At 37.3% G+C, this 27,740-nt stretch overlaps 2 protein-coding genes across 4 annotated transcripts in view; one reads left to right on the top strand and one right to left on the bottom strand.

The window, feature by feature from the left end:
- Nucleotides 1–22,713, top strand: part of CEBPZ (CCAAT enhancer binding protein zeta) — a 24,750-nt gene extending 2,037 nt beyond the window's left edge. Inside the window, exons 2-16 of the mRNA XM_006056835.3 lie at nucleotides 321–1,810; nucleotides 6,880–7,111; nucleotides 7,841–8,030; nucleotides 10,255–10,343; nucleotides 12,328–12,381; nucleotides 12,971–13,073; nucleotides 13,183–13,251; nucleotides 15,720–15,786; nucleotides 16,965–17,065; nucleotides 17,516–17,573; nucleotides 17,883–18,070; nucleotides 18,439–18,528; nucleotides 21,552–21,613; nucleotides 21,721–21,802; nucleotides 22,380–22,713. Of these exons, the coding sequence (XP_006056897.3) occupies nucleotides 321–1,810; nucleotides 6,880–7,111; nucleotides 7,841–8,030; nucleotides 10,255–10,343; nucleotides 12,328–12,381; nucleotides 12,971–13,073; nucleotides 13,183–13,251; nucleotides 15,720–15,786; nucleotides 16,965–17,065; nucleotides 17,516–17,573; nucleotides 17,883–18,070; nucleotides 18,439–18,528; nucleotides 21,552–21,613; nucleotides 21,721–21,802; nucleotides 22,380–22,531 (3,027 nt within the window). The 3' untranslated portion in view covers nucleotides 22,532–22,713. The remainder of the gene's footprint in view (nucleotides 1–320; nucleotides 1,811–6,879; nucleotides 7,112–7,840; nucleotides 8,031–10,254; nucleotides 10,344–12,327; nucleotides 12,382–12,970; nucleotides 13,074–13,182; nucleotides 13,252–15,719; nucleotides 15,787–16,964; nucleotides 17,066–17,515; nucleotides 17,574–17,882; nucleotides 18,071–18,438; nucleotides 18,529–21,551; nucleotides 21,614–21,720; nucleotides 21,803–22,379) is intronic.
- Nucleotides 21,232–27,740, bottom strand: CEBPZOS (CEBPZ opposite strand). 3 transcript variants are annotated; one of them, XM_025260875.2, is made up of 5 exons: nucleotides 27,605–27,736; nucleotides 24,364–24,479; nucleotides 23,287–23,331; nucleotides 22,556–22,640; nucleotides 21,232–21,301 (listed from the first exon to the last, which is right to left on the bottom strand). In XM_025260875.2, exons 1-4 carry the CDS (start codon nucleotides 27,631–27,633, stop codon nucleotides 22,558–22,560), a joined length of 273 nt encoding a protein of 90 aa, XP_025116660.2. In that variant the 5' UTR covers nucleotides 27,634–27,736; the 3' UTR covers nucleotides 21,232–21,301; nucleotides 22,556–22,557. The 3 variants fall into 3 exon arrangements, with proteins under 3 accessions (XP_025116660.2, XP_025116661.1, XP_044781763.1); XM_025260876.2 differs by lacking the exon at nucleotides 27,605–27,736 and adding an exon at nucleotides 25,898–26,027; XM_044925828.1 differs by having other exon boundaries at nucleotides 21,232–22,640; nucleotides 27,605–27,740.

Below are 27,740 nucleotides of genomic sequence, written 5' to 3'. Positions count from 1 at the left end.
CTTTTTTGGGGGTGGGGGGTGGCGGGGTGGGCTGTGCCACTTGACCTGCAGGGCTTTAATTCCCTGACCAGGGTTTGAACTTTGGCCCAAGGCAGTGAAAGCACAGAGTCCTAACCACTGGACTGCCAGAGAATTCCCTTTGCATTTAAATCTTTGCTTTATCAAGTACTTTCGGTGTGGAAGGGAGCCCAGGCAATACTATGATAACTCAATTTCATGGATAATTGATTTCAGCAATATAAATATCATTAACTTTTGAAGTTTTAATTAAACTGTTAGATTTGTAATTTGTTTTTAACTTTTCCTATGTTTCTATGCAGCAAGATTATCTTATGTTGGCTGCTTTGGATGAGAATGAGGAAGTTGTGGATGGAGGCAAAAAAGGAGCAATTGATGATTTTCAGCAAGGTGAATTGGAAGCATTTATTCAGAATCTTAGTTTGGCCAAGTACGCAAAAGGTTTCTTAATTGAAGAAGATCAACCAGCTAAAAAAGAAGATGATAGCAAGAAGGAATCAAGAGTATCTAAAGTAGATAGTAAAAAGCAAAAAGTAGCAGAAAGTGAAAGTAAGGTGAAAAATAAGAAGAGGCCAGAACAGCATTCTGATGAGAACAACAGTGCCATAACAAAAGCAAAGAAAGATAAGCAACAGGACATCTTTGAATTTTTTGAGAGACAGACATTGTTACTTAAGTCTGGCGGCAAATGGTATGATATGGAATATAGCAATGAATATTGTTTGGAACCCCAGCCTCGGGATGTTGTGTCCAAGTACAAAGCCTTGGCTCAGAAGTTGTATGAACATGAAATCAATTTATTCAAAAATAAGACGAATAACCAAAAGGGAGCCTCTTCTACCTGGATGAAGGCGATTGTATCATCAGGGACTCTAGGTGACAGAATGGCAGCCATGATTCTTCTTATTCAGGACGATGCTATTCACACACTCCAGTTTGTGGAAACTCTCGTGAACCTTGTGAAAAAGAAGGGCAGCAAACAGCAGTGCCTCATGGCTTTGGATACTTTCAAAGAGTTACTCATTACAGACCTTTTGCCGGATAATCGAAAGCTACGGGTTTTCAGCCAGCATCCTTTCAACAAACTAGAGCAGTTGTCCAGTGGCAACAGGGACTCCAGAGACAGAAGACTCATATTATGGTATTTTGAACACCAGCTGAAACACTTAGTGGCTGAATTTGTGCAAGTCTTAGAAACATTAAGTCATGATTCATTAGTAGCTACCAAAACTCGAGCCCTCGTGGTGGCTCACGAGCTTCTTTGTAACAAACCTGAGGAAGAAAAGGCCTTTCTTGTGCAGGTGGTAAATAAACTGGGAGATCCTCAGAACAGAATAGCCACCAAAGCCTCCCATCTGTTGGAGACACTGCTTTGTAAACATCCCAACATGAAAGGAGTTGTGTGTGGTGAAGTAGAGAGACTGCTGTTCCGCTCAAATATCAGCTCCAAAGCCCAGTATTATGCAATTTGCTTTTTAAATCAAATGGTCCTCTCTCATGAAGAAAGTGAACTAGCTAACAAATTAATAACTCTTTATTTTTGTTTTTTTCGGACTTGCATCAAGAAAAAAGATATTGAATCAAAAATGCTCAGTGCCCTTTTAACAGGAGTGAATAGGGCATACCCCTATGCCCAGACTGCCGATGACAAAGTGAGGGAGCAGGTTGATACGCTGTTCAAAGTGCTGCATGTTGTGAATTTTAATACCAGTGTGCAGGCTTTAATGTTACTCTTCCAAGTCATGAATTCTCAGCAGACAATATCGGATCGATATTATGCAGCATTGTATCGGTAAGTACTTAGCATTGTAAAATGTGAATGAGAAATAATGTGGTATAATATACTGCAGTGCCTGTCTTGGGGGCAGTAGAAAGAAAGTAGGGTTTTGGGCACTCTTTGGTTACTTGCTCTTCACCAGCTTTTGAGTCACTTAATCTTTAGTTCCCTGTTGGGCATCTGTATTAATATGCTTTGAATATGTCATTTATTATTTTTTTGTTTTGAGAAGTCCGCATCCTTGATCCTATATTTCTTTCCTCCTGTCCTTCACACTGCCATTTAGTTGTTCATTCAACAAGAAGTTTTTGAGTGTCAGCTATGTGCTGGGTACTATTCAAGAACTCAGGATATAGCACAGTGAACAAATTTCCCACCTCTAAAATACTTTCATTCATGTTGGGGAAGACAAATGGTAAACAAAGTTTTTACATAGGAAGGTTGAGGAGGAGCATTGCGGTTTTGGAATTTTTTTTTTAAATGTTAGTATTAATATTTTGGTACTAGAATTACTGAATTTGCAACTGTCCTGCAGTGCACCCATTCAGGGCAGATATTTTGAAGTTTGTATACTTGAAAACTATTGAAGTACAGTAAACTATTTCTAATTCATTTTTCTAATTTTACGTACATAACAGCTTGCAAGAAACATAATATATTGATTAATATCTTAGATCTAAGCCTAGATTTGACTTATATAGTTTATCCAAAGGACAAATTGCTTTAATTTTCATTAAAGCCCTATTGGTAAACATGATTGATCCCATTGTACTGTGCTTTTATTTGTCTGTAAAATGAAAAGGAAAGCACCTATCTCATAGGTTTGTTAATGAAGATTATGAAACTTCCCCACAGCTACACAGCTAAACAGTGATAGAGCTGAGGTTTTAATAAGATTAATGAGTTAATGTACTTTTTAATTAATTTAATTTTTAATTGAAGGATAATTGCTTTACAGCATAGTGTTGGTTTCTGCCAAATGTTAACATGAATCAGCCATAGTGAGTTACTGTATTTGTAAACCCATGTGATTGTCAGTGTATGCTGTACTTCACTTCACTTTTCACTTTCATGCATTGGAGAAGGAAATGGCACCCCACTCCAGTGTTGTTGCCTGGAGACTCCCAGGCACGGGGGAGCCTGGTGGCTGCCTTCTGTGGGGTCGCACAGAGTCGGACACGACTGAAGCGTCGCAGCGGCAGCAGCAGCAGCTATGCTTTCAACACAGCCCAACACATAGTTCAGTGCTGTGTAAGTGCTGGCTGCTATCATTATTGCTCATTTACATTTCTTCAATGTAATCCTTTTACGAGCTCTCTAGTCCGTGAGGTGCAGTAATTTGTACAAGGTCACACACACAGCATGAAGTCAACTTAGGTGGCAAATCCAGGCCTAGTGACGTGGAGTTCATGGTGTCTCATGGTACTGATTGGGCTTATACATTAAAAAAGATCTCAGAATTCTTTCCATAATTCTTAAGAGTCTAAGTACTCTAGCCCTAATTCCCTGGTGGTCCAGTGGTTTCGTCTCAGCACTTTCACTGCTGTGGCCCAAGTTCAACCTCTGGTTGGAAAATTAGGATCCTGTAAGCCATGAGGCACAGCCAGAAATGAAAAATTTTTTTAAATTTTTAAGTAATAAATCCTTAATTTTTTAGTTTGGAAAGACTTCCAAGGCTGAAAGTGTAGAGGTTTCAGAGTTAGGTTCTTTAGCAACTTGTGAGGGTCATAAGAATTTCTAGTTTTTGGAAAGTTTGAAATCTACTGGAAAACGTATTTTTCTAATATCCATTTAACATCTCAGTGTTGAACACAGGGGTCTAACATGTCTGAGGAGTGCATTCTTAAACTCTTCAAATTATTGCTTGCCAAGAGATCTCACAGATGGATTAACTTCAAAGGCCTTTTAAGGTTTTTTAAAGTATTTATTTTCTCTTGATTTTATTAAAAATACTTTAAATAAAAATTCCCTGCTATTAATTGAGGGATAAAAGAAATGAAGAGATGATTTGGTTTATAAAAACATAATTTATCAAAAACTTCAGGAACATACTCTCTGTCAAATGGTAGAGATACATCCCTATAAATTCTCAAATGTTTCTATTGATGTGTAATGGAACTTATTAAAAATGAGTGGCAGAACGGATGGAAGTGTTGAAAAATTTAAATGAGAAAAAAGTGGACTATCAAAGTTTATTTGGGGAATTCTCAGGCAATCCAATGATTAGGACTCTGCACTTCCACTCAGGGCCCCAGGTTCCGTTCCTGGTCAGGGAAGTACCCACACGCCATGTGGTACAGCCAAAAATAAAAAATTATTTGAATGACATTGACTATCTCAGAGTATCATCAATAGGTACTAGAATTGTGGAATTGACAAAATGGGGAAAACTAGATAGGTGAAGAATACGAAAATATGCTTCACAAAGTTAAATATTTTCATTTCTAGTGTTAGTAAAAAAAAATAAAAGTTCTTAGAACAAAAGTGATGATTCTGCTTTTGGAGTAGATATCTGGAGGATTGTGTTTATTCTGGGTTTCCTAATATCCGGGGGTCCAGACCAATTGGAGCATCTCTTGGATTCAACAAACAAGATAAAAAGAGAATTTAGAAGTTACATGAGATAATAGTTCAGCAGCCTGCCAAAGGGGCGGGGAGTAGGGGACAGACAAATAATAGCTATAGTAAAGGGTCAAGTATTTGAAAGGCTGTAAAAGTATACTTAGGTTACTTTGTTGTGTAACCAATTTATTGACCCATAAAATTGTATTATTTAAAGCACACAGAGTGAAGATTTGATACATGTATACCTTGTGATGTTCACCATTTTCAAGTTCATTAACACCTCCATTACTTCATGTAGTTACATAGTTACTCCTTGGAGGGGTTAGAGCGCTAAAGATCTATTCTCAGCAAATTTCAAGTCTGCAGTACAGTATCATTAAATATTCACCATGAAGCTGGAAGTTTGCACCCTTTGACCAACATCTCCCGATTCCCTATTCTCCACCCCCTACCGCTGGCAAATAACAGTCTTTTCTCTGTTTTCTATGAATTTGATTTTTTTTTTTTTTTTTTAAGATTCTGTTTATCCATGAAATCAGAGTAGTAGTCTTTCTGACTGACTTCATTAGGCATAATGCTCTCCAGGTTTATACATGTCACAAGTGGGACTTCCTTCTTTCTCATGGCTGAATAATAATCCATTGTGTGTATATAACATATCTTCATCATCCATTCATCTGCTAACACACGCACAGGTTGTTTCCATACTTCAGCTGTTGTGAATAATACAGTGAACATGGGAGTGCAGATATCCCTTGACAGACTGATTTCATTTCCTTTGGTATATGCCCAGAAGTGGAGTTGCTGGGTTATATGGTAATTCTGTTTTTAATTTGTTGAGGAACTGCCTTACGGCTTTCCATAATGGTTGTGCCAATTTATATTCCTACCACCAGTGTATATGGATTCCATTTTTTCCATGTGCTTTTCAATGTTATCTCTTGCCTTTTTTATAATAGCCATCCTAACAGGTGTGAGTTGGTATCTCAGTGTGTTTTTGATTACCCTGATGGTTAGTGGTGTTGAGCACCTGTTTCATGTACCTTTTGGCCATTTGTATTTCTTCTTTGGAAAAATGTCTATTCAGATCCTTTGCCCATTTTTTAGTTGGATTTTTTGGGAGATTTTTGCTGTTAAATTATATGAGGTTCCTTACGTGTTTTTTATATTAACCCTTTATCAGAGATTGGATCTTCGTGGTAGCTCAGATGGTAAAGAATCTGCCTGTAATGCAGAGCCCCGGGTTTGATCCCTGAATCGGGAAGATCCTCTGGAGAAGGGAATGGCAATCCACTCCAGTATTCTTGCCTGGAGAATCCCATAGACAGAGGAGCCTGGCAGACTATAGTCCATGGGGTCGCAAAGAGTTGGACAGGACTGAGCAACTAACACTTTATCCGTTACATGTTTGCAAATATTTCCTCCCGTTCCATAGGTTACCTTTTCAATTTGTTGATGGTTTCGTTTGTTGTGAAGAAGTGTTTGATGTGGTCCCACTAGTTTATTTTTGCTCTTGTTGCTTGTGTTGCATCAGAAGGCAATAGTAAAATTAATAGTTAGAAATTACACATTAGATTTCAGCTGTGGATAAAGAAGGTGTTTGTTTTCTGGCAAAAATGAGTTGTCCAAAATTGGATTGTATTCCTAGTGAGAGACTGAGCAGTCTGCGGTTACAAGATATGTTGAACAACCACTTACCATATCATGAACCATTTGTTCATTCAGCAAACATTCTAGTGCTTATTAAGTGCAAGGCACTAGGGTTACAGCAGTGAATAACAGGCACCGTCCCTGTTCCATTGGACTTTGAGGGGGAAAAAGAAAGGCAACAAAATGTGTTCAACTATAAAGAACATAAACACAGGACCAAGAATGATGAAGGAATCTATGGATGTGCAGACAGCTGGAGAAGAGCATCACTGCCTACTAGCTGGATGACCAGAGGCTGCCTCCACACGGTTAGGGTGAAGACCATACATGCATAGTAGAAAAGTGAACTGTGAGACTCTCTTTGAGTGCATATAGGAAGGATTTATACAGTTAGTACATTCAAAGGGAGTCTTACAGTTCAGTTTTCTACTACACATGTATGGTCTTCACCCAAACCATGTGGAGGCAGCCTCTGGTTACCCAGCTAGTAGGTATTGATGCAAGGATAAGAACCCTGGTCTAGTCCACTGCTTTCAAAGGGCAGTTTTCATTGTTTGGTTTTGGATTAGCCTTCCATGAAAATTATACTGTTAGGGAGGTGCCCTGTTGGTCTAGAGAATGGAAAACCATTTGGAAAAGAGAAAAGAAACCCCAAAAAAGTTTCCTGCTCCTGTGGGTTTTTTCCCTCTGGTACTATCATCATTCTTCCTGTTCTGGTTATTCACTTCCATCTTACTTCTTAGGACAGAAATGATCTCTTGTTCTAAAATAGTGGGAAGGCTATCCCTAACTAAGATGAGTATATTTATTAGTTGCTGGGTTTGGGGATGTTTTATAAATAAACATGTGCTCTTGTTTCTGTTTTGCAGGAAGATGCTGGATCCGGGGTTGATGTTGTGTTCTAAGCAAGCCATGTTTCTTAACCTTGTCTACAAGTCTCTGAAAGCTGACATTGTGTTGCGGAGGGTGAAGGCTTTTGTGAAGAGGTTACTTCAAGTCACTTGTGAACAGATGCCACCATTTATATGTGGAGCTTTGTATCTTGTATCTGAGATCCTCAAAGCAAAACCAGGTTTAAGAAGTCAACTGGATGATCATCCGGTATACTTTACAACTGCTTTTTAAATCCAGTGGGTTCTGAACTGTATTTGGTATTTTTCTTTGCTATGATGACAGTAACATACTCAGTTCTCTGGAGCATGCAGAGTGCGAGGCTTGGAATCAGACTGACCTGGATGTTAGTCCCTGGTGTGAAGTCAACTCGGTGGGCATATTGCTTGACCCTTTACTGGTAATAAACTACCATAAAGTGGGATTCTGTGATGCTGTGAAAGACTGATGGCAGGAGGAGAAGGAGGCAACAGAGGATAAGATGGTTAGATTGCATCACTGACTCAATGGACATGAGTTTGACCAAACTCTGGGAGATAATGAAAGACAGGGAAGCTTGGCATGCTGCAGTCAATGGGGTTGCAAAGAGTTGGACAGGACTTAGCCACTGAACAACAACAGCATAGAGGGTTTAGAACTAGTAGATCTCTTAAACCTGTCTCTCAGTTGTGAAGTGGACATAATATCACCTGCCTGATAATTTATAACAAGTCAAAAATTTATTTGAGGTCTGAATGCTTTCAAAGTCTCATGAATTCTTGATTCAAAACTTTATTCCATTTAGCAATAAGAATATGGTCTCCTCTCATCTAAATTTCATTTTTGGAACTTTCATGTTTCATCAGAATTGCAATAAGCGAGTCTTCTTCAAAACCACCTCACATATTTGAATGTGGACTTCCAGTTGATTAAACCAGATTCATTAAACCATTTTTTTAGGAGTCTGATGAGGAAGAAAATTTTATTGACATAGCAGATGATGAAGAAGCAGAAAAATTCACTGATGTAGATAAAGAAACAGAAACAGATACTGTGAAAAAAGTTGAGATGGAAGAAACTGAGTCTGAAAGTCATGTGGGAACCAAAAAGGTAGAGTCTGCTTCTTGGGTGCACTTTGATAATTTAAAAGGTGAGTTTCTAAAATCTTTAAAGTTTTCTCTTGAATCTTAGGATTCCCTTTTGATCTTAATAGAAATTAACATTATGCACTTTAGAAATTCTTAATATTGTTTTCTTTTAGATGGGAGCTCTCATCACCAGGTATATTTAGGTCTTAGAACTAAAATTTTTAACATAATGAATCATTGATTTACTTATGAACAGTAGCATACTCAGTAATGAATCTGCCTGCAATGCAGGAGACCCAGGTTTGATTCCTGGGTTGGGAAGATCCCCTGGAGAAGGAAATGGCAACCCTCCCTAGTATTCTTGCCTGGAGAATCCCATAGAAAGAGGAGCCTGGCAGACTGCAGTCCATAGGGTTGCAGGAGTCGGACACAACTTAGCGTCTAAACCACAGATAATAAGTACATATTTTTAAATAATTTAAATCTTAGAAATTAAAGCAGGTACCTTTTAGAGTTATGAAGATTTAGTGAGAAAACTGTGGTCATGTTAAATGCACAATAGATCTCTCTCTCTTCAGCTGTAAATGTAGTCAGTTTATACCTTTGAACGAGTTTAGTTTCTTGATCTTTAGATGTAAAGGCTTCCTAATGGAACATATATGAAAAAAACACATGTATACAAAAGTTTGACTTACAAACAAAAGTATTTATTACATATTATGAAGTATAATTGGGGAAAGAAATGGCAACCCACTCCAGTATTCTTGCCTGGAGAATCCCATGGACAAAGGAGCCTGGCGGGCTACAGTCCGTGGGGTCGCAAAGAGTCGGATACGACTGAGCGACTAACACACACATGAAGTATAAAACTTTTGGTTATTTTGTTTGAGCGTCATATTTACCTTCTGTAGTTCCTTAAAGAAATGTTTGAGAATTGAAAACTCTTTTTGGTATATTGGGTTGGCCAAAAAGTTCCTTTGAGGTTTTCTATACAATGTTGCAGAAAAAGTGGAAGGAACCTTTTGGCCAACTCAAATAGAAACTTAGGGGTTCCATACACATATCAACTGAATTGAATCTATTAATAGAATATTAAAGCCAAAAGAAATTGTAGAAATGCAGCCTCTTCATTTAAGGCTAAAAGAAAAACACACTAGCCTTGAGGATCAAGAAAGGTGCCAGCTGTTTACAATAGCTAGGACATGGAAGCAACCTAAACGTCCATCTGCAAATGAATGGATAAGGAAGTATTGACAATGGAGTATTACTCAGCTATAAAAAAGAACACATTTGAGTCAGTTCTAATGAAGTGGATGAAACTGGAGCCTGTTATACAGAGTGACATAAGTCAGAGAAACACCAATACAGTGTATTAATGCATATATATGGAATTTAGATGCTAACGATGACCCCATATGCAAAGCAGCAAAAGAGACACAGATGTGAAGAACAGACTTTTGGACTACCTGGGAGAAGGCAAGGGTGGGATGAATTGAGAGAATAACATTGAAACATGTGTATTATTACCATATGTAAAATAGATCACCAGTGCAAGTTTGATGCATGAAGCAGGGCACTCAAAGCCAATGCTCTGGGACAACCCAGAGGGATGGGGTTGGGAGGGAGGGAGGAGGGGGGAAAGCATGCGCCTGAACACATGTGCATGGGGACACATGTGCACCCATGGCTGATTTATGTCAATGTGTAACAAAAACCACCACAAGATTGTAAAGTAATTATCCTTCAATTAAAATACATATTTTAAAAAGTTGCCAGACCCATTTTTCAAACTTGTGGAACTCTTGGTCAGAGTAGTTCACCTGTCTGAACCTTAGTTAGCCTGTAAAGTGTACAAGAAAAGTATGGTAGCCACTAGGAAAGTTGTTTTTTAAAGAATCCATCAGAGGGCTAACCTAGGAATAATCCTTTAGAAGGATGACAAGTATGTACATTGTGAAGTAGACAGTTCCTTCTGTGTTCTAAAGGTTCCTTGTTGTAAATTTTGTAATGCAGAGTTGCTGAAAACATGAAGAAGATAATATGAAACCTGTTCCAAGTGAGACTTACTTCTAGGCATAATTTAATGACAAATATTCACTGCACTCTAAAGTTCCAAAAGAATTTAGACCTGTTTCATCTTCAGGTCCTTTGTCATCTTAACACTTAGGATCTAATTGACCTAAAAGAAACTAAGAGTGCTGTCAGTGACAGCATTAATCCTGGTGGGTCAGTGACCACTTGGGCTAGGACTGGAGCATTTGAGAAATACTCTATTTTTGTTCACAGGTGGCAAACAGTTAAACACATATGATCCATTCAGTAGAAACCCTTTGTACTGTGGAGCTGAAAATACAAGTCTTTGGGAACTCAAAAAGGTAAAGTAATTCCAAATTGTCTCTTAATTCATCTGTGCCATATATTTGCCCCCATGGATTTAATAGTTTCTTTTCCATTTTTCTTGTAAATGATAAATAGAGGAGTTATTTAGAAATTAGTCAGCATAAGCAATTTGAAATATGTCACCTGGCTGTAATGCCTTATAACCCATATTTTTGTTGCCTGTAATAAACATTAATTTACACATTTCTGCATTCACATGTAGAAAATCTTAAATAACGTGGGTACAAAATAAGGTTATTATTCATGGCTATAAATACATTTTGCTTTTCGTAAGTATGCTGTTGTATATAATGGCTCTGTAAAATGGATACATTTTGCTTTACGCATTGGATACCTCAGGGCTTCCCTGGTGGCTTGGTGGTGAACCCGCCTGCCAATGCAAGAGATGCGGGTCCAATCCCTGGGCTGGGAAGATTCCATGGACAGAGGAGAGTGGCGGGCTACAGTCCGTGGGATCACAAAGAGTTGGACACAACTTAGCGACCATATTACCGCAATTGGGTATCTCTGAAAAACTTTGTATTAGTAGAACTGTTTGCAAGCAAAGTTACCTTGTAAATGTATAAGAGGAACTCATTTCTAATAACCTTTCTGGAGTTTTGCTAATGCAAGTGTCTTCCTAGGCAGACTCCTGTGGGTCCCTGACACCTTGTTAGTCTGTAAGGTCACAACTACTTTGAAAGTGATACCAAGATATTATTTGCCTTTGTCACTGTTGATGCACTGGTGGTATTAAAGAAATGATGGCTAGACTGCTGGTGACTTTAGCAGAAATAAAAACAGTAGTACCAAGCTGTACTGATGGCCGTTTTATTCTTCATTGCCCTATACTTGAAAGTGAGGAGGAAAGCCAGTATCACATAAGTATGATGAAGCAAGGAAAATTGTTGATTTTATTATTTTAACCCTAGAATACCTAAATATGAGAGTTTTCTCACATCTCAAGGAAAAGTGCCTGTATAATTGTTGGAAATGCAGCTAGCTACCTTTTTCATGAAAGACTGGCTGACAGACTGGTCATTCATGCTTTTGTATTTGGGAGATATTTTCTTGAAAATGAATGAAGTAAATCTTTTACTTCAAATGAAACAGCTGACAGTATCTGTTGTCAGTGATGAAATTCAAGCTTTGGTTAAAATTTTAGAACTCCTATAACCACCATCTTAAGCTTAACAGTTTCTTGGTATCTTTTCTAATGAAATTCATGGTGATACTATGGTTTTTGTGATGTTTAATTAAATGTCAGCAACATTTTGAAGAATTGCATAATTCACAAAATCAGTATTTTATAAATGACCAGTGCACAGTGTTAAAAGTCAAACATGAATAAAAGATTCATCCACTGTAGACCAGTTAATTTTAAGTAGCAAATACCAAAAGTTGATAGGGTTTCAGACTCCATATTGCAGCTCATCTTTGGTATAGTATCAAAGGAAAAAAATCCACATTTACGTGAAAGACTATTGGTTAATCCCCCATTTTCTCCAACTATATATCTGTGTGTGGCCAAATTTCCTAAACACACTTCAACTAAAACAACATGGACTACAGAAGTAGATATGAGAATATACTGGTTTCTCTTAAACCAGACATTAGATTTGCAAAGCTGTAAAATAATGCTACGCTTACCACTAATGTTTGTTTTGAAAGTTATTTTTCATTCTACATGTTATTGTTTATATTAATATGTAATAGGTTTATTGTTAATTTTAAATGAACTGTAAGTGTTCAGATTTTTTTGTTGTTGTAATTTCTAATAAAGTTAAGTATCAGTAGATATATCCCACTTAACTCACAGAAGCTCTTGAGGTCCTTGATTTTGAAGTATACAGAGTGTTCCTGAGACCAGAATGTTGAGAGTCACTCTTCTCATGTATTGGCTTCAGTTTCAGTTTGGGGGATTTTCTTAAATAACCTGCAGTTTTGGTAGTTGACCTTATTTCACATATTTCTTTCCAGCTGTCTGAGCATTTTCATCCTTCTGTGGCCCTTTTTGCAAAGACTATTCTTCAGGTAAGTCTCAAATATTCAGAAGACAAGAAATTAAAGAAAACAAGTAATCCTGTTTGAAGTAGTCAATAACTGGTCAGTGTTTTCTCTAATAGATAGAATTGTGTATGTTTTTCTGCTGTTGTAAAGGAGCAATGACTTGTTTGATAAAGAGCAACAGATAATTCCTCCCACTCTGAGATGAGTGGAAATACATGGATATTATAGAACCACAACAGTTATTTATTACATCCTGATTATTTATTGCTCCTGGAGAAAGGCTACCCTCCCCTTTCCCTTTTGCCATGTTTTTCACTCAGCATTTGATTCCTGGTTCATGGTTAGATGACCTACAGTATTAATACTGTTTGCCTATTCACAAAATCAGCAATGCATTATAGAATATGTATGCGTGTGTGCTTAATTTCTTCAAGGAAAGAATAATGTGCATGAGAGGGATATTTGAAGGGTATTTTATTGCACATTTGTGCCTTTGAAGCAATGTAGTAGATGCTTGTCTTTTTCTTGTTCTTCTCTGTGTGTGTGTGTGTTGTGAGTATATATATATATATATTTCAAGTTAAGATCTTAATTCCCTCCCCTCATCTTTCAGGGAAATTATATTGAGTATTCAGGGGATCCACTGCAGGATTTCACACTAATGAGGTTCTTGGATCGATTTGTATATCGAAATCCAAAGCCACATAAAGGCAAAGGTATACTTCTGTTTGATGAACTTTTCCGTTTTCACTGTTGATATTTAATAAACAACATGAGCATATATAACTAGGTTTTACATTACACTGTCTTGATTTTACATTTCAGAAAACACAGACAGTGTTGTGATGCAACCAAAAAGAAAACATTTTATGAAGGATATTCGTAGTCTTGCTGGTGAGTATAAAGCCTGGACAGTTGAAACTGACAATACTGCAAGTTAGTAGCACACAGGTTGTGTTAGTCTTTGCTCTGCTTATCAGGATAAAACCTAAGCACCAGGGATAGTATCCATCTTTGTGTTCAAGGATGTATACATTTTCAAGTTTACTGTGACTGGGCCTTTTTTCTTTTTAATTACAAAACATTTCAAACATATCCAAAGTATATACACAAGTGGTATGATGGACCTTCCCCCCCTCCACCCCACCTTTGTAACCATCACCCATCTTTTAACAATTAACATTTTGCTATTCTTTTATCATCCATAGGTAAAGCTATAGCTCTGTCACTGACATCAACCCCACCCCCCATATATAATTATCTTTTATAGTTCAGACCATCTTAAGCTCTCTAATATGGGCTTGGCAGAATAACTACAACAAATTTTTGTCACTGAGCGTTATTTTAAACTTATTTCTATGGGTATTTAGTACTCATCCTGTGAATCTAATTCTCTTTGTATTCACAGTAGACATTTACATACTAGAGCCCAGGTCCTTTTTGTTCAGAGTCTTAAGATTCAATTCAGTTCAGTTCAGTCACTGAGTTGTGTCCAACTCTTTGTGACCCCATGAATAGCAGCATGCCAGGCCTCCCTATCCATCACCAACTCCCGGAGTTTACCCAGACTCACGTCCATCGAGTCAGTGATGCCATCCAGCCATCTAATTCTCTGTCGTCCCCTTCTCCTCCTGCCCCCAATCCCTCCCAGCATCAGAGTCTTTTCCAATGAGTCAACTCTTCGCATGAGGTGGCCAAAGTACTGGAGTTTCAGCTTTAGCATCATTCCTTCCAAAGAAATCCCAGGGCTGATCTCCTTCAGAATGGACTGGTTGGATCTCCTTGCAGTCCAAGGGACTCTCAAGAGTCTTCTTCAACACCACAGTTCAAAAGCATCAATTCTTTGGCGCTCAGCCTTCTTCACAGTCCAACTCTCACATCCATACATGACCACTGGAAAAACCATAGCCTTGACTAGACGGATCTTTGTTGGCAAAGTAATGTCTCTGCTTTTGAATGTGCTATCTAGGTTGGTCATAACTTTCCTTCCAAGGAGTAAGCGTCTTTTAATTTCATGGCTGCAGTCACCATCTGCAGTGATTTTGGAGCCCCCAAAAATAAAGTCTGACACTGTTTCCACTGTTTCCCCATCTATTTCCCATGAAGTGATGGGACCAGACGCCATGATCTTTGTTTTCTGAATGTTGAGCTTTGAGCCAACTTTTTCACTCTCCTCTTTCACTTTCATCAAGAGGCTTTTTAGTTCCTCTTCACTTTCTGCCATAAGGGTGGTGTCATCTGCATATCTGAGGTTATTGATATTTCTCCTGGCAATCTTGATTCCAGCTTGTGTTTCTTCCAGTCCAGCGTTTCTCATGATGTACTCTGCATATAAGTTAAATAAGCAGGGTGACAATATACAGCCTTGATGCACTCCTTTTCCTATTTGGAACCAGTCTGTTGTTCCATGTCCAGTTCTAACTGTTGCTTCCTGACCTGCATATAGGTTTCTCAAGAGGCAGGTCAGGTGGTCTGGTATTCCCATCTCTTTCAGAATTTTCCACAGTTTATTGTGATCCACACAGTCAAAGGCTTTGGCATAGTCAACAAAGCAGAAATAGATGTTTTTCTGGAACTCTCTTGCTTTTTCCATGATCCAGCAGATGTTGGCAATTTGATCTCTGGTTCCTCTGCCTTTTCTAAAACCATATTGCTGAAGCCTGGCTTGGAGAATTTTGAGCATTACTTTACTAGCGTGTGAGATGAGTACAACTGTGCGGTAGTTTGAGCATTCTTTGGCATTGCCTTTCTTTGGGATTGGAATGAAAACTGACCTTTTCCAGTCCTGTGGCCACTGCTGAGTTTTCCAAATTTGCTGGCATATTGAGTGCAGCACTTTCACAGCATCATCTTTCAGGATTTGAAATAGCTCAACTGGAATTCCATCACCTCCACTAGCTTTGTTCAGTTACAACTTATAAATCATTTAATTTTAATTGACATCTCACAGAGGTCCAGAGACATAAAAAGACTTAACCAAAGTTAGGGTTGGAATTAGAGAAGCCAAATACCCTTTTTAATCAAGATGATTCTGAATATTTTTATGCTGATAAGGAAACAGTAAAAGTGATTATTAATTTTTTTTCTCTTGAAGTTTGGATCCTGGGTGCAGTTGGAAGACAAGAGAACCCTGCTTTTTAACTGTGATCCACTGTTGGCTACAAATGATTGTAGCTGATAAAATTTCAGATGTTGGGTTTCCTCCACACAGACTTTTCCAGACTGTCCTTCACATTATAAGACGCCTTCTTTCCAACTTCCTTACATTTTGAGACTTTAGATTTATAGGTATTCTGTACTTAGTCTTAAAAGCTTGAAGAACATAAAAAGAATTCCTTAAAATTTTTAACTTGTTTTCCTAGTTAACAGTAAGGAGTTCCTTGCAAAAGAAGAAAGCCAGATACCAGTAGATGAAGTGTTTTTCTACAGGTAATATACATAATATACTGGTTCACTGGTTCATTTGAAGAGCTGTTAAATTTAAAATTTTTAGATTCCATAAATGCTTTGTTAACATAGGCCTGTTATGGACAAATTGAAGGATATGTCACTCCATTTTTGTTAGGGGAGTTTAGAAATGTTCAGTTTGCTAAATGTTAAGATATCTAAATGAAACTAAAACAAGTAAATTTGAGGGTTTTGTTTTTTTTTAACAATTTAGCACACATTTTAAGAATCTTGTGAAATTTAATCTTCAGTTTCTTTTTAGTATATTAGTTTTCTTAAAGTCTCAAATCTGTATCAATCTAATATAATGATAAATAACTCATAAGTTATTTGTCTAAAACATGGCTCTAAGTAGAATTAGCAAAATTCATTGCACTGCTGTGGAGATAGGGCTTCCCAGGTGGTGCTAGTGGTAGAGAACCACCTGCCAATGCCAGAGACGTAAGAAACACAGCTTCTATCCCTGGGTTGGGAAGATCCCCTGGAGGAGGGCATGGCAACCCACTCCAGTGTTCTTGCCTAGAGAATCCCATGGACAGAGGAGCCTGGAGGGCTACAGTCCATAGGCTCGCAAAGAGTCAGACACTTTTGCACTATGGAGATAAGTCCTAAACCTACTATTAAGAGTTATTACTACTAATGCCTTGTAATAATAGTAAAGGAACTGTTATCTCATCTGGGTGATTGTTTAATTTGGTTTGATTTGCTTTGTAAATACATTTTGTGTAAAGAATTTTGAGGGTATGATCCCATTAGCAGAAGGCTGTTTCATTGTCCCTGATAGAATAGGTTGAACTGATAAAATATTGAGATTAGAGGTCATTTAGAGCCAGTTTCTAACATTAGAATACTTGTACCATTTAGTGTTGATACTAAAATAACCTTTTACTGTGCCATTTAATTAAGATGACATGGTGTTTTTATGAAGAACCAAGCCTAAATCATTGAAATTTATTACCCTTCACATTTCAAAAGTTTCCAACTGTTTTGAATTTAAAACTTTTTTCTATAATACAAATTTTAGTCATTTATACATCAGCTGAGCTGACAGCTTTTACAGTTGTTTGTGGCATTGACCGTAAGTCTTTTGATGATCATAGAACAACAGGCCCTTTGATAAAATCATCAAATATCAATGTATAACATGCATTTTATTCTAGGTATTATAAAAAAGTTACCAGTGTTAAAGTGAAACAAAAACGGAATGAAGATGAAGAAAGTATAGAAGATGTGGATGATGAGGAATTTGAAAAGATGATTGGTAATTTGTTTACCTTTATGATCCACAGAGCTTGAAAATTTTTATTGAAATTTAGACTGAAGCAAAAATTGGGAAATCAGAAAAGTTTACATTGAGCTCACTTGTTGCATATTATATCACACCTACTAAAAATAAGCACTTAAATAGTTCTAATGGAGTAAAAAGGACTGCAATTGCTAAATACTCTTGTATTTGACATTTTCCCTCATTGAATAAAAGAACTGTAGAAAGAAGCTAAAATTAACCAGAACCCATTTAGTTTAGGGATTTAATTAAGGCCAGCATAGTACATGGATTTGTGTAGATTAATAAAATACCAGCAGTGTCAGATGTATATCATCTTGGTGTTTACTTATCACAAACAACAGTCATATGTGTTGATTTTGGTATAAGACGTGTCGTTTGTTATTTCTTGCTATATCTCACAATTTGTATATTGCTCTCTGGCAGACACATTTGAAGATGATAATTGTTTCACCTCTGGAAAGGATGACCTTGATTTCGCTAGGTAATATGCTTTCCTTAAATTTTTTTTTTAATCTGTTTTTTTCCCAGCATTTCTCAAATTACTGTCTTTCAGAACAGTGGAGCACAGGACTATGTGTTATATAGGAGAAAGGTATTGAATTTTGGGAAATAAATATAGTACTTTCATTTTTGGACTTTTATAATGCTTGTTAGTATGTTAAATAAAGGCTCTGAGCTGTCTGTAACTCTCCTTTGAATTCTGTTAAAAGCCTAACACCCTGCTGGTCACCAACACATACTTTAGAAAACAGAGTCCTCATTTACTTTACTAATCGTTATTTTTCTTTAGCAACATGAAGAAGAAAGCAAAAGGAGCTAAGGATGACTCAGAAGATGAAGATTCAGAAGATGACGACCTTGATAATTTGGATGATGATGAAGTTTCCTTAGGAAGTATGAATGAAGAATTCGCTGAAATTGAGGAAGATGGAGGAACATTCATGGATGTGTTAGATGATGAGAATGAGGGCATTCCAGGTGAACCTTTAAACAAACTTTCTGCCTTAGCAGAGGCTAGTTTTTCTCTTAAAGGTTTTTTAATATTATCTTGTATTCAGATTTATACTCAGATCAGCAAGAAATTTAAAGATCTTCCCATCTCACTTGACACTGAAGTTTTGGGTTTTTAACCAGCTGAGTTCTGTTTTGGACTTCTATTTAATCAATATTGAGGCTGTCTATGCTATTCCTCTTGACCTGTTGTGTTATACTGCCTTTTAAAAATACTGGATTGATAATTTGCAATAATGTTAAAGTTAATCTATATTCATCATAGTAGTTCTGCAGAAGTTTTTTAAAATTGCTTAATAACAACAGGGTTTTTATGTTTTTGTTTTTGGTAACAGAACTTGATGATGAAGTCAGACTCAAAGTCAGTAATAAGAAAAACAAGAGAAAAAGTGCAAATGATTTTGACTTTGCTGGGTCATTTCAAGGTAAGAAAATGTATTTAGTCTCTTTTAAACCTAAGCACTGCATGTGAAAGCTATTCATTATCATTTTGGGAAATTAACTGTTCTATTGGGTAATAAGGTTTATGAATTTTTAATATATAAATATTGTTGTTTTTCACATCCTCCAATTATTTTCTTTCCTGAATTCACTCCTCTCATTTAAATACCTCTGGATCATCTTTTCATGAATGTTTAAACCTTCAATAATAATGTAAGCCTGGGATTTTCATAGACACCTGTTGTATTTTTCCTTTTATCAACTCTTACCTTCCCATCTGATCCATCTATTTAAAAACCCATGCTCTTTATTAACATCATTTTCTTTTTTTAATGAGAGCTGCCATGACAAAATGATTCTGATCTCAAAAATATGTAAAATGAGAGTTTTCATTTCTGCTAATTTGTTCTCTAATACTTTTTAAAGTATATCCTAACAGATTATGCCTTTTAGTGTAATAGTTCTATGGTACTAATAAAAGGAAAAAAGCACTATATATATATATATATATATATATCAGGTGATAATATTTTTTGATAAAATTGTAGAAAGCACTATAATAAATACAAATATTCCTTAATTTGTGGATAAATTCACACACACCTACCTTTAAAAAAACAAAAGAAAAACTTTGATTATAATGCCTCTTTATTTCTGCTTACTAGTACTATGGTACATTTGACCCTTAAATAACGAGTTTAAACTGAATGGGTCCATTGGTACAGGGATTTTTTTCCCCCAATAAACACATACCGCAGTGCTACATGGTCCTCAGTTGGTTGAATCTGAGGATGCGGAAGGCTGAGGTTAAGGTATATTCCTGTGTTTGGCTGCACAGAGGTTGATGCCCCTAACCTACACATTTTTCAAGGGTTAGCTATAAATGCTAATGAATAAAAATAGACCTGCAAAGTTTAAAATGCTTGACAATATTTTGTTAAAATTAAATAATACAAAACTTTTTGACAGTAAATATCAACAATAACTCTGGGTGGGTAATAGTCCCTCAAAGACGTTGATGCCTACAAAGTTTAAATACTGCTAACATCACAGTTCTCTTAGATTTAGTTCTAATGCATATTTACATCATAACGTGTTACCATTCAGAATTTGTCTTTCATTGAATTATAGAAGGTCACACTTTTAATAGTAGCATTTGCCCATAAGGCAGTTTTCCTCAAAATCTCTCAGAAAAGATATGTTGCTTTAAATCCTACTGAGCCTGTTGTATTAAAAGATGCTCTCTCATTGACCTTATTTTTAATAAAGTGCCATTTCAGAAGATATTAGCCTGAAAAGACATCAAATCTCAGTGGATAATAGTTTTGGATACAAACTAAAGTATGTGACAGAATTGATTTTTTAAAAAAGAAACAAAGGGATTTAAAAAGGAAAGAAGCAGCAAACAGATGAATTGATGAGGGTGGGGGAATTTCACCCTACATTTGCTAATGTTGGCTAGTCTAAGAATAAATCTTTTAAAAAAAGAATAAACTTGAAGGAAGCAGTTCAGCAGAAGTACTTGCTAATTGAAGCTTTAGATATATGCCTGTAGGATGAATGAAAAACCAAGACCTTTCCTAATACTATACAAGTGGAAATTTTAGCTTAGGAGAAAAATAGCATTATGCACAATTCGGAAATAATACACATTTCACTTTGGAAGATGAAATGCTCTAGAAACTTCTATCAAAAATGGCTCTGGTATATCCATACAAAGACATGTACATGACTGTTCATAGCAGCAATATTCATAATAGCCAAAAAGTAGGAACAACCAAATGTCTGCTGAATGTACAAGCAAAAAATAGAAGAAGTCCATATAATATTGTTCAGCAATAAAATGGAATGAAATATTGATACATGCTATGAGGTGAATGAGCCTCAAAAATGTTTTGCTGGGAATTCCCTGGCGGTCCAGCAGTTAGGACTCCAGGCTTTCACTACCAGGGGCCTGGATTCAATCCCTGGTCAGGAAGCTACCACAAGCCACGCAGCACAGCCAGGAAAAAAAAAAAGTTATGCTAAGTAAAAGAGGCCAGTCGCTGAAAACCACATATCACATGATCCCATTTACATGAAATAGCCAGAAAAAGCGAAGCCTTCCATGGAAGGGAGCATGTGACTGCAAATGGGCACCAGGGATATTTAAGTAGCTGTTAGTACCAGAAACATTGATAATAGAGTTTGAATATTGTTTCAGGTAAAGTGAAAATGGGTAAAAGCAATACTTTGAGTTATTATAGTTTTAGATAATGCTTTTAAATGTGAGTTAAAATGTAATAAATATTAGTGAACTTATTTAAAAAACAGACTCACAGACACAGAAAACAACTTGTGGTTACCAAGGAGGAAAGAAATGGGGCATAAATAAGAAAACCAGGTCCTGCTGTACAGCACAGAATACTGTATATTCAATAGCTTGTAATAAACTGTAATGGAAATGAAAAAATGTAACATATATTAAAAATGTTTTATTATTTCTTCTGTTTTGAAAGGTTTACATATTTAGAATTACAGGGCTGGTTTTTTTAAAGAACCACTTTATTTCAAGTAGTAAACAAAACTCTAGTTACAACACAATAAACAAACCCTCCATCACTTCTTCACAGTTACTCCAAGGAACAAAACCTCTTACTTAGTTAAAATTTACAGTTAACCTTAAATATTTAAAATACATCCTTGTCAATTTCAGAATTTTAATCTTGCCTGATACTTTGAAATACTTTGAAATGAAACTTTGATTGATGGTCAGATCTGAAAGACAAGAAGACACTGTTGTCACCTGAACAGTTCTATTAGGATATTAACTTAAAAAAAATACTGTATACTAATTCAAGTTATTTTTCTGTCTTTAATGCCAGCTGCCTAATGATGCTCATAGAAGATAATTATAACTGTGTGTTTTAAGCCAAATAAATATATATTAACAAAGCTACGTTGAAGATCTTATTTCTACAAAATTATTGGATTTACAACTTAATAATGTAGGCTTATACTTTTTTAGGACCGAGAAAAAAAAAGAAAAGAGACTTGGATGACTCCAGTTTATTTGTATCTGCTGAAGAGGTAAGGCTAATGCATTGTTTTAAGCACTTAGCTGTTGTACATTGTTTTTTTTTAAGTTTTCTAATAAATGTATTCTCCGCACCTCCCCCCCGACTCTTCTTTTTAAGTTTGGCCACCTATTGGATGAAAATATGGGATCCAAGTTTGATAACATTGGCATGAATGCCATGGCTAACAAAGATAATGCAAGTAAGTAACTTAAATTTTTATTGAGGTTTTAAAATAGTCTTAAGTTATAATTTCTGAAGATCTAAATATTTTTGGAGGAACTTTTGATAGTAAGAAGGGAAAAATGATTCCTTACAATCTGGAAGGAATGACTTTTTCACTTCTGTCTGCAGAGCATATGGGATTAAAAAGTACACTACAGCAAAAAAGACTACAGCCTACAAAAACTACTTTTTTTTTTTTTAATGGAGGCAGGCTATTTTTATATAGTATAAATTTGCTAAGTAACTTTATAAATATTTTATGCATCTTTTAATTATTTCTGATATTGATAGTTAACTGGCTGCTCTTCTTTCACCAGTGAGTGTTCAGGGAAAAGAAAATCTTTAGAGCATTTGTTCCTTTCCTGTCCTAGTTGTTTATTTGTAAGTAAATCTTTAATGATAAATACAGAAGGAAAGCAGCAAATAAGCAGGAGTTTGTGGGGCAGATGGGAAGTGACGATAGGCCATGGCAGACTGGAAGCTCCTGTCACTCAGGGTGTTCTCTGGAGCCCCAAGAATCTACCGTGCACTCATCTTTCTTCTCCCCCGCAAAGGTCTCAAACAGCTTAGATGGGAGGCTGAACGTGATGACTGGTTACACAACAGAGATGTGAAAAGCATCATCAAGAGGAAGAAAAACTTCAGAAAGAGGCCAAAAACCACTCAAAAAATGAAAAAGCAAAGAAAATCAGTGTTTTCTAAATAAATTACAAAGTAAAATTCCACTTACTCCTAATTTTTATTGCTCAGCCATTTTTCTTGATCTTGCTCTCTGATTCCATACATTCCAGAGTGTTCAATGGATTTGTAATACACTATAAATAAAAATATCTGTCATTTACAAAATCATGTAAAAGTGTTAAAATTAAACTATACTGAGAAAAAAAATCCAGCTAGTCCCCCTTATTTCTGCACAGTAAAATGAAAAAGACGACAGGACACATATGTTGAGTGTAAGCTCTAGCATCTCTGATCTCTACTAATCCTTGTAAGGAACACTATTAACTAAGCATTACTTTATACCAGATACTGTTTGAAGTAATTACATAATGTTATCTTTTTTAACCCTTACAACAATTCATGAGATGGGCATTATCTCTACTTGATGGAGAAAGAAAAAGCTCCAAGAAAGTAGCAAACCAGACATGAGTTTTGAGTTTCAAGCAGTGATTTGATTCCCATCACCCTCAGATAAGTCTCATTCCAAAGTCTACATTCTTAACCCACTGGAAGAATTAAGAATCCAGCCCATCACTGGGATTAACTCATTGGGTAACTGCTATGAGAATTTTCTCCACTGTGTTCTTCAAAAGGAGTAAAAGTAGAGATGAACAGTATTTTTGGAAACTGACATCAAAAAATTAAAAAGTGATTTAACCCTTAATTGGTCATAAATAATTTATAAAGGTTACCCAAAGAACTTGCTTTGTACATACAAATTTTACTTAAGGAAAAACATACCTTCTAAGATGAAAGGGAATTTTTTGCTCATTGTATGCCTGAAATCTAATGAAAAAAAAAGTTTTAAAATTAGGCATGATTAGAAATTCACTGTATTAACACGGAGCCATAATTTAGTGCTAGCCTTAGGGTCTATAAGATAGGAATCCTATAAATTAGAGAAACTGTATCTTTAAAATAGGGTCAAAACTGCACTTATAGGTAGTCTTCCATAGTTATTTTGGAGTTTTTAAGATTTGACCTATATATATATGATGTAATTTATTTCAAAATGGTATTTTAAAAGCAGATTTTCAGTGTTAATGTGAAATTCCCTTGTGTAATTTTATGAACTGTTTTATGGATGCCATTTTACCTTGCTAGAGAATTAGAAATAAGACTGTACTACACCCAATTTTTGAAGTTGACCTTAAACCTTAGTTTGCTTTTAAATACCATTTGTATGTTTTCTCTTATACCCTTACATCCTTTAAGATAAATGACAAGTTTCAAAGATGGTCACCACCCCAGGACGACTACTCCCTGCTTTAAAGAAAGGGAAAGTAGCACTTCCTGATTTTAAAAGTTGAGGGCTCTAATAAGAAATTTCCCCCACAAAATGTCAAAGCACTTGCAGTGATGGCCAGTGGCATGAGAAAGGCTGTTCGTGCCTAATGCTGAAGAAGAGGAAGAACTCGGACCTGAGCAACTGCTTGTATGACAATTCAGCTATGCTACTTGTTTTCTCAGTTTGTCAAACAATGAGGTGTAAGGGACAGGCTGGATTTTTTCCATCTACACCCCCAAACTAAGCCAGACCAAGGACACCTACTCTGTGCTTCCCATTAGGAAAATCCATGGAAGTATGAAACATTTTCCTTAGTCTACAGACATTTAACTTTTGATGGTTGGGGAGAAGTAAGTCATTTATTCTATAATACCAATAATTAACACCTAGCTTCTTCCCCTTGTGCCCATAAAATGCCTAATACTTTGACTCTGAAGAAGCAGTTTCTCCAAAAAAGCCATTTAACCTAAAATGTGTTAGTGAACTGTACACCCCCCTAAAAAACACTATAATTTCTGAATTATGATTACCTTGGCTTGTGTTCATCTTATTAAACAAAAAATATGCTCCAAAAATGCCCATAAGTTCAGCTACTAACACTCCTTTAAAGATCTTCTTTGCCAGTGGATCCATAGAACGGGACATCCTAAGTTTAACAAATAAATGTAAACCTGAATAAACATATTCAAACTTAGTAACACTGAACTTCAATACATTTCAATAGTTTGAGTGATTACATAGGAATAAAACCCCAAAGTTAGTGTATGCAAATTGTATTAGACATGTCTCACTTTCCTAGTTTTCAATCTCCATGCCTAAGGTGCACAATGAACCAGAGACATGATTAGAGAAAGCAGAGAGGAGACAAAATTGAAAGCATTGTGAAAACTAACAACTTATGGAACTAAGATTTTTAAACTGCCTAAGAATATAGAATGGTGGGAGATAAGGTAAATCATTTCAGCTGAACTAGGAATTAAGATATGTTATAATGAGTATCATATGTGGAGTTCTTCATGAAGCAGCCTACAAAAGCAAGATTATCCTGTAAGTGGTTATATCAATATGTGTTTTATAGCTGGAAGTTTCATTTATATAATACATTGAAGTATGTGCCACAGTTCATAGCATTGTATATAAAGATGAACAATAAGCTGGTTCTTGCTCCTAAGGAGTTGCTATTCTTTTTTCAAACTAAGCACATCACCCAAAAGCCTTGTTAAAAATGCACATTTTTTGTTGACTTCCCTGGCAGTCCAGTGGTTAAGACTCCATGCTTCCAGTGCAGGGGAAGCAGGTTCAATAATTGGTTGGGGAACTAAGATACCACGTGCCACAAGGCAAAGCCAAAAAAAAAAAAAGCATATTCTTGGGCCTCATTGGGCAATTCCCCAATCCCCAAATCTGATTCAGCAAGTCCAGAGTTGGCACCCCGTAATCTGCCCTTTTACAGACAACTCCAAGTGACTTTTATACAAGAGGCTCCTGGACCATGTGAGGGGAAACACTGACCATGATCACCCACTAAGTGGCAAGATGAGACTTCAACTCTTGATTCTCTCCCTGTATTATAAAATAAAAGCCCATCAGAAGAAAGTGCTTGAGTCTTATTCTCTTTCATGAAGGTAAAAGCTAACAAGGAAAGATCTATATAACAAGAAAATAGCATATCTGACTCTAACTGAATAAATGAAATAGAGACCAAAGTTTTTACTCTGCCTCAAAGTCAAGGCCAGGAGAACCAGTGGTTTTTAAACTCAGGATTTCAGCATTGTCCTGTGTATGCTTTGTCATACTGTTCCATTCTCTGTGTGAAATGGCACAGCCTGTAATACTCTACCCAGCTCTCTCATTCCACTCAATTTTAGCTTCAACAGTCTGAGGGTGGGGGTAATTAAATACTTTGGTAGGATTATCCTACTAATATCCTTACCAGGTGTCCCTCCCACCCCACCCCCAAGATCCCTTCTCTCATTTTGATAATGTGATCACCCTGAGGCCTAAAAGATTAAAACTTTATTATTCATACCTAAGTGAAATGAAGCAGAAAAGTTTAAAACTTACACATAACTAAGAGGCAGTGAGGGAGTAGGAAGGAAGAGTTGTTTTCCTTTGCATACTGCTAGACATTACATTATGGGCTGTACATTATAGGCTTCCCTGGTAGCTCAGCTGGTAACAAATCCACCTGCAATGTGGGAGATCCCAGTTTGATTCCTGGGTTGGGAAGATCAACTGGAGATGGGCTAGACTACCCACTCCAGTATTCTTGGGCTTCCCTGGTGGCTCAGACTGTAAAGAATCTGCCTCCAATGTGGGAGACCTGGGTTTGATCCCTGGGTTGGGAAGATGCCCTGGAGGAGAGAGAGCATGGCAACCCATTCCAGTATTCTTGCCCGGAGAATCCCCATGGACAGGAGCCTGGGGTGGGGGGGTACTCTGCAGTCCATGCGATCCCGAAGAGTTGGACATGACTAAGCACAGGCTGTACATTTACTGCCAGGAAATAAGCCATAACCAGTACAGGAGCTATCTTGCAGTTATTTTTTAATGTTCAAGCGCTGGAAAAAAAAAACAACAACACCATAAAGCCGGCCTTGCAGGCAGATCCAGAGAGTAAGGAATTCAAGTAGAATTCTGTTTTGTTAGGAAAGCAAGGGAAAAGGTTCAAAAAAGTAAAGTCCATAAATAAAGCAAATTTTTAAAAGACAAGGAAAAAAGTGAAGTTCAAATAACACTGTAAAAAACATTTACCTTTTTAAAAAGATATATGTACATTTCACATTCAAAGTCCCTCAGTTTCAGAAAAGGTGTTTATAACAACTGATAAAACCAATTTAATGAACACCAAAGGCATACCATTCCACGACAGGTTACTAACTGGTGGAGATGGAATAAGATTAGACAAGATTTTTGGATAATGGTGGAATTCAGGTGACATTTAAAATAAATCAGTCCTGAGAGTTCCGTGGTGGTCTAGTGGTTAGGATTCCGAACTTTCACTGTTGTGGCAGGGGTTTAATCCCTGTGACTGAGATCTGGCAAGCAGGGCAAAGCCAAAAATAAATAATAAAGCAATCCTCAGGTGGGCTGGGGAAAAAGCAGGGCTGTGTGTCATGAGGGTAACATCACACTGGGTTGGGACGCTGACTCAGGATGCACAAGCTTAAGACAAATAAGCATGTTGCCTCCAAAAAACCCTCAGCTGTGCCCCATAGCCGGCAATGGACACTGCTCAGCATCTCCAGGCAACATTTCAAACAGCAACGTCTTTCCTTCCACTCTAAACAACAAGGCTTCCCAGCTCCGACCCTGAGTTCAATGAACAAAAGCAGTTTTTCCAGGTTTTCAGTGTCAAGAGCCAAGCAACCAACAAGGCCCCCAGGCGTGGTCTCAGGTTGGCTACCAGGGATCCTCAGCCCCTCGCAGCCCCCGCATCCCCGGTGCCTGGGCTCCTGCCATCTCCCCAGCTCCCGGGTTCTTCCCGACCCGCCGGGACTCGCAGCACACTCCGGCCCGGCCAGGTGCCCAACGCACACTCAGCGGAAGGAGCACTGCCCGGTCGCCGGACCAAGGTCACCGAGCGACCCGGAAACACTCGGGTCCGCCCCTCCTGCAGACAAACACAGTCAGCGAATGTCCTCTTTATGATACCAGAACTCTTTCGTGGTCCCTACAAACCTCAGCCCTCCTCCTCGCTCTGGGGAGACCCTGTCGGGCACGAAGAGCTACAGCCAAAAGTCTAGCAAGAGGCCTGCCCAAGTACCTTACCTGAGGCGCGGACTCCAGGGGCTGCGCATGAGCAAAGTGTGGCAGAGCCCGCCCCTCCCGGGCGTTGGCCCCGCCCCCAGACCGTAATTAACCGCTTACTGTGCACGACTGAAACGACTTAGCAGTAGTAGCAGCA

This window comes from Bubalus bubalis, chromosome 12 (assembly GCF_019923935.1).
Source record: "Bubalus bubalis isolate 160015118507 breed Murrah chromosome 12, NDDB_SH_1, whole genome shotgun sequence".
NCBI classification, from domain to species: Eukaryota; Metazoa; Chordata; class Mammalia; order Artiodactyla; family Bovidae; genus Bubalus; species Bubalus bubalis.
The sequence above is the reverse complement of the archived record's forward strand: the minus strand, read 5'-3'. Positions and strand labels throughout refer to the sequence as shown.